The 14,906-nt window shown below is 39.5% G+C and overlaps 1 protein-coding gene across 1 annotated transcript in view; it reads right to left on the bottom strand.

Annotated features, from left to right (window-relative positions):
• ATG10 (autophagy related 10) overlaps positions 1-11,719 on the bottom strand; it is an 81,971-nt gene extending 70,252 nt beyond the window's left edge. The window contains exons 1-3 of the mRNA XM_074931687.1: positions 11,659-11,719; positions 9,655-9,780; positions 4,603-4,722 (exon numbers count right to left, since the gene is read on the bottom strand). Of these exons, the coding sequence (XP_074787788.1) occupies positions 4,603-4,722; positions 9,655-9,780 (246 nt within the window). The 5' untranslated portion in view covers positions 11,659-11,719. The remainder of the gene's footprint in view (positions 1-4,602; positions 4,723-9,654; positions 9,781-11,658) is intronic.
• Between the last annotated feature and the right edge of the window lie 3,187 nt (positions 11,720-14,906).

The following is a 14,906-nucleotide window of genomic DNA, read 5'->3' as shown; positions in this document are numbered from 1 at the left end:
TGTCAGATTTCAATCAAAGCTTAAGCCAATGTCTGTTGCTCCAACGTGGAGTCTTTTTGGAGTTCCTACTTTACAAAACACAGTCCTCAACTAAGTATAAACCTTGCTGTCAAAGTGAAATCTTGGCCCCAGTGAAGTCACCAGCAAAAACTACTACTGCTTTCAGAGAACTCAGATCCGTATTTTGCTGTATGAGGTTCACATGACAAAATGCAGACATCTATGTCTAGGTTAACCATCCCCTTGATCATCAGTGAAGAAAACCAGACACTTTTAGACTCATCTTCTCCTAGAGAAGACACCTAAAATAGGTTGACTGATTTATACCCAAAAATGTTTTTTTACCTCCTCAGGCTGAAACAAAGATTTAAGTGACAAGCTCTATATTGCAGATATCTAAAATAAGCAGAAAGAAACCCACACACAATTTTATTCTTGGTTTTCAGATGAAAACACAACTTGTATAAATTGAATCAAGCACACCACATAATACAGACTGCTCTGTAGAAAAGACCAGAATACATAGTTATTCACCACTCCTTCACCAGGAAGGCACCAAATATTTAGATACCAGACAATGAGGTGGAAAGTTGGAAACATTAACTGTCCATATGACTAATGAGCTGAAATAAACTTTTAAAAGCATTTGATCAGGTTCCCTGAAGATCCCATAAGACTAGTACATTTTTGATACTGTGATAACTGATAATTGATTTTCTATTTGAATGAAGTTACTTTTTTCTGTGTGGTATCATTATACTTTAGTATAATGATTTCACAGATTAAAAATTAACAGAACAGTAATAATTGTGCTTCTCTGCAGTTTCAACATCCTGACTGTACTCTTAGTTACAACAACATATACTCACTGATTTAATCAACGTCACTTCTTCCCTGATGTGTCTTTGGTTCAATTACTTAAATAGGAGTTAAATTCTCACTATGGATAATTTTCCTGTACTTCCACACAGGTTCAAAACTGCCTTCTAATTTTTCTCCTAATTTTCACCTTGCCTGCCAAAACCAACATTCTATTTGTAATAACTGGACTGGATTCCCAGGAACAAGAGAGGAAAAGCTTGTGGTTTCTTATGCCCTGTCATATACCACAGTACATTTTTTAGCTTGTCTTTTTGTCAACACTGGCTGTTCCTAAGAATGGAGAGTGATTACGTGGACTTTAATTCCTCTAATTTTCCTTTCTTATTGTTCCTAGTTAATTATCTTACATAAAACTATGCATCATCCCTCCTACCATGCCTTGAAGGAGATCAGACTACTGACAGATGGAAATACCTCAATAAGACACAAATAGTACAGATACAATATAGGAAATTCTAGATGATAACAGTAATTGTGAAACTGAAAATTGTGAAATATGCAACTATCAGACAATGACCACATTTTCACCAAAATAAACGAAAATTCTTATCTATAGCTCCTTTAGACTTGAAATATTTAAAAACAAAATTTATAAATTTTCTAAGGAAAAAAACACTAAATATTGAATGTGTATAATCAGTGGAAACCTTTCCAAGTTCTACCAAGACCACAACTTTTGCTGAACTCTATTCATACAAATGTACTTCACAGAATCACAGAATCATCTAGGTTGGAAAGGACCCTGGAGATCATCTAGTCCAACCATTCACCTAGCACTGACAGTTCCCAACTACAGCATATCCTTGAGCTCTAAATTGACCCTGCTCTTAAAACCCCTCCAGGGATGGGGACTCCACCACCTCCCTGGGCAGCCCATGCCAACGCCCAACAACCCCTTCTGGAAAGAAATGCTTCCTGATACTCAGTCTAAACCTTCCCTGGTGCAACTTGAGGCCATTCCCTCTTGTTCTATCGCTTGTTATTTGGTTAAAAAGGCTCATCTCCCCTCTCTGCACCCTCCTGTCAGGCAGCTGTAGAGGGCGATGAGGTCTCCCCTCAGCCTCCTCTTCTCCAGACTAAACCCCCCAGTTCCCTCAGCCGCTCCCCAGCAGACCTGTGCTCCAGACCCTGCCCCAGCTCCGTTGCCCTTCTCTGGACACGCTCGAGTCATTCAATGGCCTTTTTGGGGTGAGGGGCCCAAAACTGAACCCAGGAATCGAGGTGCGGCCTCACCAGTGCCGAGTACAGGGGTCAGATCCCTTCCCTGTCCCTGCTGGCCACGCTATTCCCGATACAAGCCATTTCAACAACTTATTGAAAGCGATTGCATTTAACTCCATAACACCATGTGATTTATGGGTGCAACATGTATTTTTACAAAAACAAAACCTCATTAAATAACAGACTGTTAGAACAGTGCCAATAGGACTCTTGCATTCGACATCTGTGGAAAAGAACATGCATCTTATACATACACTGCTGTGCTTGAGCAAATTCATCCCCTCTACAGTCACCACTTCTATCTTTCTTCTCAGTGTTAAATATATATATTTTTACTTTACGTATCCATAGCAAATTCCATTTTCCAACTTATTGGTGTGCTTCTCCGATTTTCTAGATTAAGTAACTTTAACAGCCTGGTTACCCTTCAGTTCAATGAAGAATATAAATCTGACATAATCTCTGTTAAGCAGTGCATATTTTGGACAGAATTTCAATTTTTTTCTTCTGTCTTATTACCTATGTAATTTTCTAAGACCTTTCTTTTGATTCACTCTTCATCTTTACTGCTACTACACAACATGAACAAGGGCTCCTTCTCAAAGAGAACCAGCTAATGTTCAAGGTCCCTTCCAACCTAGACATTCCTGTGATTCAAAATAGAAATCTTTACAGTATTTCAATAGGTAATTATTAATATTAGTATCCTGATAAACAATAAAGTTTATCCTGAAATCGTATTTCAGTATATTAAAAAATCAGTACATTAAATTCCGTTTCAGTACGTTACAGACTCTGAAGCCTTTTTTATGTTGTGACACTTTTCCTATAGCTGACACTTCTCTCCAGAAGAAGGACTCAATAGCTTTTCACAAGATGTTCTTTCAAAATACAATCTGTAATGAAGACCTGATTCATTATAAAAAAAAAAAAAAAAAGTCACAATTGTCAAAACCAATTTTGAATATAAACAGTAATCTGTTCTTACAAGTCAGGACTGAAGTATACAAACACTGTCATAGTAACAATTAAGTAACAATCTCAGAAGCACAGGTATTGGCCGTCATTTCAAGAAAGACTAGAATTCAAATGAAAATAAATGCTTCAGCTACCCTTCAGATGGCTTACATACTATGCTTGTAATTGATATTTATCAAACAAATGCAATGTAATGATTCTAAAGATTAGATGGATTCATATCAAAGCTGGTGTATCAGCAACAGTTGTAAAACTTCTCTTTTTTTTCCAGTGAATTGAATGAATTGTCTTAGTGGTAACAGAACGATGTCTTGTCTCCAGCTTACTTGGGTCATGTGAACCCTTGCTCTTCCCCATGGCAATCTGAGGGACCAAGGTGATGCTTTAGTCCAGTTCTGTACTCACACCAACTAGCCAAACAGAACATAAAGATCAGACTTCTACCTGCCAGTAAAAGTAATTTTCATCTAGCCAGCTGTCTGCTTTCACAAAATTTTTAAGAACCAAATACTTTTTGGTATCTACCCCTCTTTAAAATACAGCTGAAACGTGTCAGTGAACTCAGAAATCAGCAGAAACAACTACATCACAGACTAACAAACAGAATGGTTGTTTTAAGTGCCATTTCCTTCAGAAACCAACTCAACAGAATACTGATTTCAGACCTTGTACCAGAGTCTTTATGAGAAAAAAAAAAAAAAATCAGTGTGCTGATGAAAGAAGGAACTGTTGCAGAAAAAGGTTAACTGGAAAATATACCATGTCCATCTATTCAACAGTTTATAATACATAGAACACACCATTTTTAGTCAATTATAATCCAAGATTTCTTTTCATATTTATGGTAACAACATAACAAGGGAGTGAATTTCTACTGTTTATATCTTGATTAGTCAGTAGTCTGGAGGTCTAACGCAGAATCAAACAAGCAAATAATTATTCAGATCAGTTCACTCTGAGTTTAATGAATGGTCTTCATTTTCTGGAAGAAAGTAGTTTATTCTCCTTCAAGAACACTGAATTATTTTATTTCCCACCATCAGTTTCAAAAAAATTACACAGTATTTTAAGTTAGTTCCACAGCAGAAAAGTATACACTGAGCACAAAATTCTTATACACAACTGATTTATTCAGTAAATATCACTTCAAATTAATATTAAAAAAAAAGTTTTATTTTTTAATTAATATTTACCTCTAAGATAACTAAATATTAATACTTAATCTTTTTTCCACCAAAAAACCCCAGCTTCCTTATTTTTAATGAATGAATGTGAAAAGAAATATTATCCTTCCATGAGGAAAATACATACATAAAAGATGCTGGAGCCTTTCCATTCCCTCCCGATTTTCATCACCCATGTATCTGTACTGAATGAGAACAACTATAAGAATAATTAAAAGCCACTGGTAATTTAAGATTTGAAATCCTTCTGGAGAGATTTAATTTAACATTATAGTATTTTTAAAAATCCTGCTTATGATTTATTTTATAACCACGAAAGTCTAAAATCTGTACTTACTTCAACATCTGTAAATAACGTTTGTTCAGTGTTATCATTGTTTCTCTCCTTGAGATGTGGTGCGATGTTTCTATATCTTACTTGGAAGTGTGTTTTACTAAGATATCCATCACCAAGGTCCTGTGTTCAGAAAACAAGAAAGAAAAAAATTTTCTGTAACCAAAATCCTAAATGCCATCACTGTTCTAAAAAATAATCAGAGCATGGTATTTAGGCATAAGGTCCAAGTCCTTTTACAGGCACAGATGACTGCACTGCTTTTCAGCATCTTCTCACAGGTAGTTTACACTAGTTCTTGGTGTTAAAGGAAGTCAAGGACCTGAACAGTGAAATTAAAATTTAATATAGCTATTAACTGAATAAGACAACTGGTACCGGGGGATCAGGATGAGTGCCAAAGAACTGGAAGACAGTGCACTATAGTCATGAAGAGATGAGCAGCTACTAACAATTCTCACCTATCTATTTCAAGCAATGCTTTCACACCAGTATAAACTTCCAATTCTTGGCTAGACGGGTTTATTTTTTCTCTGTTCCCCCTCTAACTTTCATAAAGTCCTGAAAAAAACCCAAAAAAACACTTCAGAACTTACGTGTGCAGAGTCACAATTTGTTCCCTTCCCTTGATCACCTCTGAGGGTCAAATGTAAGAGAAAACAGAGCGAGCTGTACTTTCTCCCTTTTCCCTTTTTATCATTCTGCTTCCCAGGCCACATGGTCTACTGTTGTAAAAGGCTCTTGTGCAGTTTCAGAGAGGCAAAAGGTTTTAGGAGCTTTCCCTCCTTGATGACCTGACTACCCGCACACATACATAAACATTATTTTTTTTAATTAGAAGCAAGAAGAGTGAAAAAGTTTAGTAACAGATCACTGGAAAAGTGTACACTCTGAAAGCAGAAAGAGTATACAGAGCACAAAGAACAGTAGTTGCATGTTAAGAACTTATTTCTCAAAGGAAACAAATAAATTTGGGTTTTATTAGCTGTTTCATTATGTTTTATTTTAGACAAACACAAAAAGCATATGCATGACATCTGATGAAAAAGGATTCTATTCAAAACAGTCGTTCTACAAAATTCATTAACGTAGCATTAAATTGCTTGACAAGGCTGCAAATTTAACTATAATTTAACTCCTTGGTTAATCTGTCATTGCTAAGAGAGTTTATTTCACGTATTCTGACCTTTAAATAAACATGGGCTTTACTCTGACACACTAGTTCTTTTTCAAGGACACTGTAGAATATATGTACCTACAGAATCTGCTATGGGCTACTCGTTTACATTGTTCTTATCAAGTTTCACACATAAAAACTTATAATGCTCTCTACATGTATTTTTGTCCATGAATTTTTAAGCATGAATCATACTATGAGCAATTACCTTGCTTGTTACTTCTCCTACTGCATGCCTTATTTTCTCACTAAATTTCATCAAAAGCATGAATCCGCCAAACTTGGCTGGATGTCCTGGCTGCAGAATCAACTGCATCGTGTGCAGTGAAGAATCAAGCATGCAGAGGACAACAGTGACAGAAAAATTAAGCCTAACTTGGTGGTACAAAAGCCAGTTCTCTCACTCTCAACACTCTCAAATCTCCGTATGGAGCTTCCTGTGAGAGGAAGGAGTAAGGCTACTTGCGCTGGTATTTATCCCCCTAAGAGCAGCAAGGAAAGTACGACAGCCACCCACAGAGGTAAAATGCCCTCAAGGCACAATGAGCTTTGCCAGAGAAGGGCTGGATATGGCGTTCACCTCCCCGAACCAGTTCTTCCTGTCAGCAGAAAGGAGTCAAGCTCCACAGCATTTGCATTCTCTAGTATGTGAGTGCCATGAAAAAACAGCTATGGATAGATGGAAACCTGGCATTAGCAGCCTCTGTATTTGATAGCTGTATGTCAGAGGCTACAGGAGAGGTGGCAGGAAAGAGAAGGATTCCCTCCTGTTGCACTCTCTGTAGTGTTACGTGTTTTGTACACTTCTGCCCCTATAAATAAATCAATACTTTAGTAAGACTTTGATCTCATTAATGTGGAAAGGGAGTCCATTTCTACTGCAACTATCTTGTGAGTATTATAAGGAAAAATGAACCGATACAGCCTTTGATAAGATTACCTAGATTAACCTAACTAAATATGAAACCAACATAAAGCAGAAAGCGAGCAAGGGGCCTTCACAGCCGAGATTTAACTATACATCCCTAATAACAGCATCCAAGTTTAGCTCCATCAGGTCCTACAGTAGAGGTGCTCATGGCTTTTTTACATCTTTCCTCTTGGAAAAAAAAAAAAAACAAACAACACAAACACAAAAAACCAAACCAAACCAAAAAGATTATAAAAATAACATAGTTTATAACATTTCACTTACAGCTATAAATACAGGGTTCTGCTTGGACCATGTGAGTTATGCCACAAGAGCCAGCTCCACAAAAACAATGAGTATTTCATCATCTAAATTTAATCTCTACAGAAAGCACAGGAACACAAGAACACAGTTCTACAAGCCTGGTTTTCTTGTGTGGTCTTATTGCTATCAATGGGTCTATTCACGTAAGTATGGAATGAGGAACGGGATCCAAGTGCATTACATCAGCAAAATTAAGAGTGCCCAAACTACCCACCACACATATATTGGTAAAAAAAGGAAAAAGACAATGAGACATCTTGTTAACGAAAAACTTCCTTTCCAGACTACATACTATAAATGGATGGTCTCAATGGCCAGGTTTTTATCACACAATGAAATCGCAGAGTCGCCAACTTGGTCCATTAAAAAAAAAAAACCCTCTTACAATTTTTTTATATGTGAGAACAAAAATCTATCTCATTCTGCCATTTCCAGCAAAGCTTCTTATTTCACAGAAAGTTCAAACTTTGACCCATGTATTAAATTCCCAACAGAGGCTCAGAGCATCTTTCTTTGTTGAATAAATCCTCACAAATATAGCCTTGGACTGAAATCTAAAGTTTCAAATGGTTGCCTGTAAGAAAGGGTGCATTGTAACACTTGGCTAATATTTGCACTCTTTTAAAAAACTTCTAAACAGAATGCATCTAAGGCCAAGATCCTACTTCTTACTGAAATGTCATTTCATCTGTGATGAAAGGGTTACAAATGTTAATGTACAATTATTGATGTAGAAATGAGAAATGATGGCATACATTTACTCCAGAACTTGTTGCATTTCAAAATAGTACAAGCACGATTCTTCTCCTCAAAACTTATGAAAGCGTGGGAAATCACTAAAGCCATTAAAGTAAAAAAAAACACCAAAAAAATAGAGCAGTAAATTTTCTACAGCAGAAAGAAGAAATAGATAATAATAATGGGTATCCAAACCCATCCATTACTTGGCCAGAGAAGCAAGAGAACATGAAAACCTACACTGCCCACCCATCAAAAAAGTGTGGCAAAAAGAAATTCTAGAATAGTGTGGATTTATTATTATTAGATGGAAAATAACAGAAGCATTCAAAGTAGCAAAAGCAAATATTTAAAATATTTCTGTTGTTATTACAGAACAAATACAAATTATGTAGCCGTAAACCACAACTTACAAAGTTTTTACTTTAGCAGTGGTTAAGCAGGACATTAGTATGAAGTGGTTATCATTAGGCATTGTTAAAGCCAGCATGTATCAATGTATGTTTATATACTGGCTAATTTGTATATGTGTGTAACTATATACATCTTATCTTGACATCATCCCAAGCAAAACAACAAAGACATCATACAGAATTCAGTAAATAAAGAAATATATACGGTAAATGTAGTTACTTTCTAAGAAAAATAGATTGTGTCAAGGTAACTAAAAAAGACATGTTTGGTAGATAAACATACAAGTCATATCAATATACGCTCAGACTTCCACAAAAGTGCTGATTCCACAAACAGAAATTAAAAAACTAAAATAATCCCACACTAATCTGACACCCACTAAAGGATGAAAAAATGATTAATTCACAGATCTTGAATCTAACTTAAAAAAATGGGGAATCGTCATAAAAGAAGTGATTCTAATGGGGTCCTGTGGGACTAGTCTTGGCCCCACACTATTTAAATTTTGATTAATGGCCTAGAAACAACATGTAATTATTATTGGTGAGGTCTGAAAGTTATGGGGAAGCAGTAAATAATGAGGATTGATCAATTAATACAGACAGATCTTTCTGGTTGCTGTATACAGCTGACATGTGTTTCAATACAAAATATTAAGTCACACATCTAGAACAAGACTATGTGCTCTTTCAGCTTAAAGCATTACAGTGATCATTGGCTACATAACCACAACCACTCACCTGGAGTAGGACGGTTTGAATTTCACAGTAATACAACATTTATTGTCTAGTTCCGCCCACAGTTGAAAAAGGATTATTATATACTGGAAAAGATTCAGGGGAGATCCACCAGACTAATTAAAATATTAGAGAGGACGTCAAATAGTCAGGGAGCTCAACTAGTTTTCGTTTTACACTGACAAGGTTAGGGGATTAATTGATCTGAACATAACGTATCAAAACAGGGAGAGTTTTGATAAAAAAGGGTCCTCAGCTTAGCAGACAAGGTACAGCTTCCAAAGGCTGGAAGATGAAGCTAGGCAGTCAAGATTAAAAGCAACAGCTTTCTTTTTTTTTTTTTTTTTTAATTCAATTTTAAGCATAGCTAACCATTCATTGTTGAGAGCTGTGACCATTTCCCCATCAGTGGGAATTCTGAAAATGAAGACTGCATAACGTATTAAGAGACATTTTTTATTCAAAACAGAAATCATCCAGGTAATCCTACCCCTTTGTTAAAGAACAAGCTGCACAAGGGCATCCCAGCAGCTGTTTCTGGATTCATAAACCTTATTCAATACATGTACTGGCCTCAATCCTCATGTAAACCACCTATGCACCATTTTGTTCTTGGGACCAGGTGTGTAAAATGCCGTTTATGTCACATGTTGTAAACCCTCCTTAAAGGATGTTCCAGCTTGTGGTGGTTGTCAATAGCTCAAAAAAGGCCAGCAAGGGTATCTAAAAACTGACACCATGATCATGTATTTTACCTTGCTAGTTTTCCACTCCCAACCATCTCCTATCTGCAGTGAATGTTTAACAAATTCTTCACAGTACTGCTTGAATTTTTTTTCTTCCAAAAAGAAGTCCTCTTCACCTGCCACGCTGCAAGACATCTGCAGAGCAAACTAAATGTTAGTACTGACAGATGAAATGAACACTTAAAACTTTCACTGATCTGTAGCAATTGAATACTAAAATAACAAAGCACTCCGGAAAAAAACACTGTTTCTTTAAGTAAAACAAAGACATCTTTCTTCAGGTACATTAGAGAATCATAGACACACGGAACGGCTGAGGTTGAAAGGAACGTCTGGAGATTGTCTAGTCCGATCCCCCTGCTCACAGTAGGGTCAACTAGCGCAGGCTGCTCAGGATCATTTCCAGTTGTGTATTGATTACCTCCAAGGATTGAGATGCCACAACCTCTCTAGGGAACCTGTTCCAGTGTTCAATTACCATTGCAGCAATAATTTTTCTTCTGTTTAAATGAAAAAATGTATGTATGTTTGTGCTCACTGCCTCTTGTGCTTTCACTGCACAGTACTGAAAAAAGCCTGGCTCCACTTCTATATTCCCTCCCATCAGGCATTTATACACAATTGTAGGTCCCACTGACTCTTCTCCAGGCTGAAGAGTCGCAGCTCTCTCAGCCTTGCCTCCTACATCAGACGGCCTTAATCAGCTAAGTGGCCTTTAACTGCACTTGCTCCAGTACGGCATTATCTTTCTTGTACTGGGGAGCGCAGAGCTGGACAAAGTACTGCAGTTCTGACATATTTCCTTAGCAGTACAGTCCAATCGGCCACCAGAAACCTGAACCCATTTGTGGACTACTTCCTAACACCTTTTCCTTGGGGAACTGAATGGCTCCACAAAAGCTTAGCAGCTCTCATGTTTGCGGACACAGAGCCTACATGACGGCCATCAGAGTTCCTGCTCATGCCAGCAGTACAGCTATGGCCCAACAATGTGGCTTCCGGGGTTACAGTACACTTCAGATGAACCCTTTCCTAACCCCTCAAATGCCTCCCTCCGGGGTCTTAAAGATAACAGAAAAACTCTCAAGAGAATCTGGCCATTTTACTTTTCCCTCCCTTTCAAAGAGGATGTATTGTAAATACAGCAGTTTCAACGTGTTTCTAGACTTCGGGCATCACTGCAGCACCACATACAAATCCTCAGTTAACTACTACAACAGATCACACATTTTCTTAACAAGAAATACAAAGGACACATAACCTGATGCAATGTTATTTTTAAGGCTCCGTCTCTAAATGACGGCCTCACCCTGTCTGCCATTGAATTATTTATCTAGCATTTGAAAATACGTTCTTCTCAACGGCAGTTAACCTAAGCCCCGTTACTCTGTTTGTGCTACCTAGATGTCAAAAGGAAACGTGGAAAACAGACACTGCGAATGTTTCTGCAGTTCCCCAGTCTCCCGGCCGATGACGGACTGCAAGACTGCGGTAAATGCACGTAACGAGAGCGTCGTACCCACATACGTTCCAAGCAGACCTGTGTGCTTTAGGAAATTACCAGCTGTAACGAGGTACCAGGCTGCTGGCACCTGTGCAGGACACCTCCCTTTCTTTCTTAAACTACCCCAGAAAAGAGTGACGAGCAGATCCGAGCTAACCCACCCCACTCGTCCTCCCGGGCCGCCCCGCGCTGCCGAGCCGCCGCCGGCCCGCCGGGACAGTTTCCCCGGCCCGGCCCTCGCCCCCTCAGCCCCCGCGCCGGGCGGGTTGCCGGCCGGGACAGCCAGGCGACGTGCACCGGGGCAGGCGGGCGGGCGCCGTGGGCCGGGTGAGGCAGCGGTGGGGCCCCGGGTCCCGCCTGAGGCGAGGCGAGGCGAGGCCCGGGGCAGGCCGCGCACGGAGGAAAGGGGGGGGGGGGGGGGCCGCAACCCAGAGGACAGCCTCCTCCGAGAGGGGCGCAGGACGGGGAGAACGGGACGGAGCAGCCCCGCCGCGCCGCCCACCACGTACCGTGCCCTCGCCCACCTCCTCCTCCTCCTCCTCCTCCTCCTCCACCTCCTCCTCCTCCTCCTCCTCCTCCCGCCAGCGCCGGGCCGCGCACCCGCCCCCGCCCCCCACGCATGCGCGCCCCGCAGCGGCCGGCGGGAGGCGGCTGCGCATGCGCGGCGGGAGGCGCGGCAGCCCCGTCAGGGGGGTGGCGGCGCGGGCGGGCAGAGGGGTGTGCGGAGCCGCGCCGCGCCGTGCCGTGCCGCGCCGGCCTTTCTCTTCCCCTCCGCTCCCCTCCCTGAGGCGGTAGGACGTGAGCCTTCTCAGCAAGCCCTCCCCTCTCCCATCTCTTCGGGCAGCCCCCGCCTCCCGCCCCCAAAAGAGTGTTTTAGCCCCGGGTCAGTTTGGTGCAGGTTGGCCTTCCTCCAGGAGCTTCACAATGCCGGTTTTATCTGAATGTTTCTACTTGGTTTCGCAGACGTAATCGCCTTTCTCTCCCTACCATACAAATATATAATGTAATTACTTTTTTCCCTAACGACGACAAGGAGAGGGGAATGTGAAATTAAAATAGCCAGGTCACCTGCGCACTGTCTCATAACATAACGTGGGGGATAAATAGAAGAGTAGTCCAAAATGGTTAGGTTGTCTGAAATACGAAGAAATGCAGTGCCTCACCAAAACCATAATCCTGAGCTATTTATAAGAGATGCCCAGAGTGTGTTCTCGGTGTTCACTGTGTTACCCAGCTGTGTTGTTTTTATAATTGCTTTCAGATCTGTGAATTTGGTAGGTGCACAGAAGTTGATTTGCTATGCAAATGTTAGCAGAATCATTTTTAAATTTACAAGTCCAGTAAACCATACATTTTTCAGGGGTAAGGTCTTATCTGGCATGACTAAGCTATCCAAACTAGTATGTGCAGAACACACTGTAGTTGGATAGACTTAAGTGGAACATACAATGTTGGCTTTACCTATTTAGCTGTAAACTGCCATTTCAAAGAGTTTTATGACCATTGCATTCAGAGTAAACAAGAGCTGTCCCATCAGCTTGGAGACCATACTGCTTGGTGGAGAGCCTCCATATGCAAATAGTGCTTTTCTCCAGCTGGTTGTAATGTGATGTTCTCCAACTGTGCCAATCCAAATGTGCTTGTAATTTGCTGGGTCTGGAGAGCTCACAAGGGCCAAAGCTTTTTACTGAAGTTTACTGAGGTGAACCATTTCTCTTAGTTCTTAAAAGTCCATTTTCTAGATTTTGGCTCTTAGCAGCTGATTTCCTCAAATACATACCATGATTCATATTTAAAGATAAATTTTGCTACTCTTTGTGAACAATGAAATGTTCCGTCTAAGCCTGTAGTTTTCAACATTAGGTATGTATAAGCAAAGTTTTGTTTCACAAAGGTGTTCTGGAGAATGATTAACTGTAATATGCTTTGAACAGATTATGGTCCCTCCATAGACTACTCTTTCGATTGCATATATTATTTTTGAAAGCAGTTGCATAACTTGGGTGGTGCCATTATAACTATAATTTGTGATGTTATAGTCATTATTTAATCATCAGAATTAATTTCTTATGTTGTTCTTCACTATTTCTCTTCAATGTTGGGGGTTTGAAGTTTGGTAAACAACCATGTGGTCATCCAACCCTGAGTTCTGAAGAAATAATTTTACACTGTGGAATATAATCTGTAAGCCATTTTTGCTAACAGAAAATGCCTGTGGTATTGAAAAAATGTCACGTAATGTGCATTGCCTTGGAAGCTACAGCCTCTGGTTTCTAATTTTAGCTTTGTTACTGTCTCTCTGACTTTTCCTAGGGAAGAATCATCAAGTTTAAGACATAGCTCATATAAAAAGTGGCAGATACAGGGCCTAATTTTGCACTGAAGTTCACGAAGGAGTTGCCATGACTGGAAGTTTCCAGAAAACTAAGCCACAGTCTCCATGTATTCAGATCCATTTACTTTATTTAAAATTGTGAGCCCCTGTAAAAACCAAGAACATCCAGTAACTAGGATCTCAATGACTAGTGGTCATTTTTAAAGAGTATAGGCTTTAGCCATACCGTTAGAGTGTTGCAGTCAGGCAATATTATCTATGGACCTTAAACTGGACATATACAATATTAAGTAATTACATATTGTTAAAAATAATAAATGGTTGACCTGAATATCCCCTGTCAGGACTTGCTGGCTTCCTCGTGAAGAGCATAAGTAACTCTTTGTGTTAGTTAAGGTCTAAAATGCTTAACTTTTAAAAACTGTTAGTATCCATACATAATTGCTAATAGAAATACAATATATCTCTATGTAGATAGGATATTGTACCTACTGGAGGTGGATTCTAATCCTGGCTCTGCTGTTCACAAATTTGGGCTAATAGTTTCAGTTTCCTATGTCTGTTAACCTTTTTTGTCTGTCTGCAGAGCACATCAGATTCATGGTATATTCTTACAGCATCTGGTATCAGCTTGGTCATCTCCAGTGTTGTTGCCAGAGCATTTCAGTAAGTTGCAATGAGTGCCTCTTTATCAAGGGAAATGCCTTTGCTGTCGTTCTAAAATTACTCGACAAGAGGTCCCAACATGGGGGTTTCTCTCCTTTCTCTTCCTTCTCTTGCCTCTACTCTGAATAAATGCCTCAGGTTTCCATGTCATCTCTGCATTAATAGTCCTGTTCCTTGTGTCACTCCTTAGATGTTTATACACTTCAAACAGATATGTCATCAGATCAGTTTGGTTTATTCTAAATATATTAATATATACATATTTTCCCATATTGATAATTTTTTGAGAGTAAAATACAGTTGTAGGATCTTTGTTGGTTGGAACTTTTGCAACTAAACTGAACAGCCAAGTGGTGAACTGCACAGTGTCTAAAAGGTCATTTTCATCTCTTCATCCTGTTGTTTGGTCCCAAGAAACATAGCTTTGTTCAGAACCCACTGATCAATCAAACAGTACAGGCAGCACTCTTCAAAAAAAAAAAGGTACTATTACAGCTCTCGGGCTGATAGAATTAACATGATGTACATTCAGTTCCACAAATCCTCCTTAGTATGGTTCAGATCCTGGGAAATTCACAGTAATTCTAACTCTATTTCTTCCACTTTAGTTTTTGATTACTCTTAATTTCTAATGCTGAGCAATGTTGCTAAACAAAAAGAGATAATAACCTATGATTGCCAGTGCCTGGCAGTACCTTGCGTGGCAGACTTTTATAGTAAAGGAATATTGCCAGGTGAGCCAAATAAGAAATAATA

Source organism: Athene noctua, chromosome Z, assembly GCF_965140245.1.
Source record: "Athene noctua chromosome Z, bAthNoc1.hap1.1, whole genome shotgun sequence".
Lineage (NCBI taxonomy): Eukaryota > Metazoa > Chordata > Aves > Strigiformes > Strigidae > Athene > Athene noctua.
This window is presented reverse-complemented; position numbering and strand designations above follow the sequence as displayed.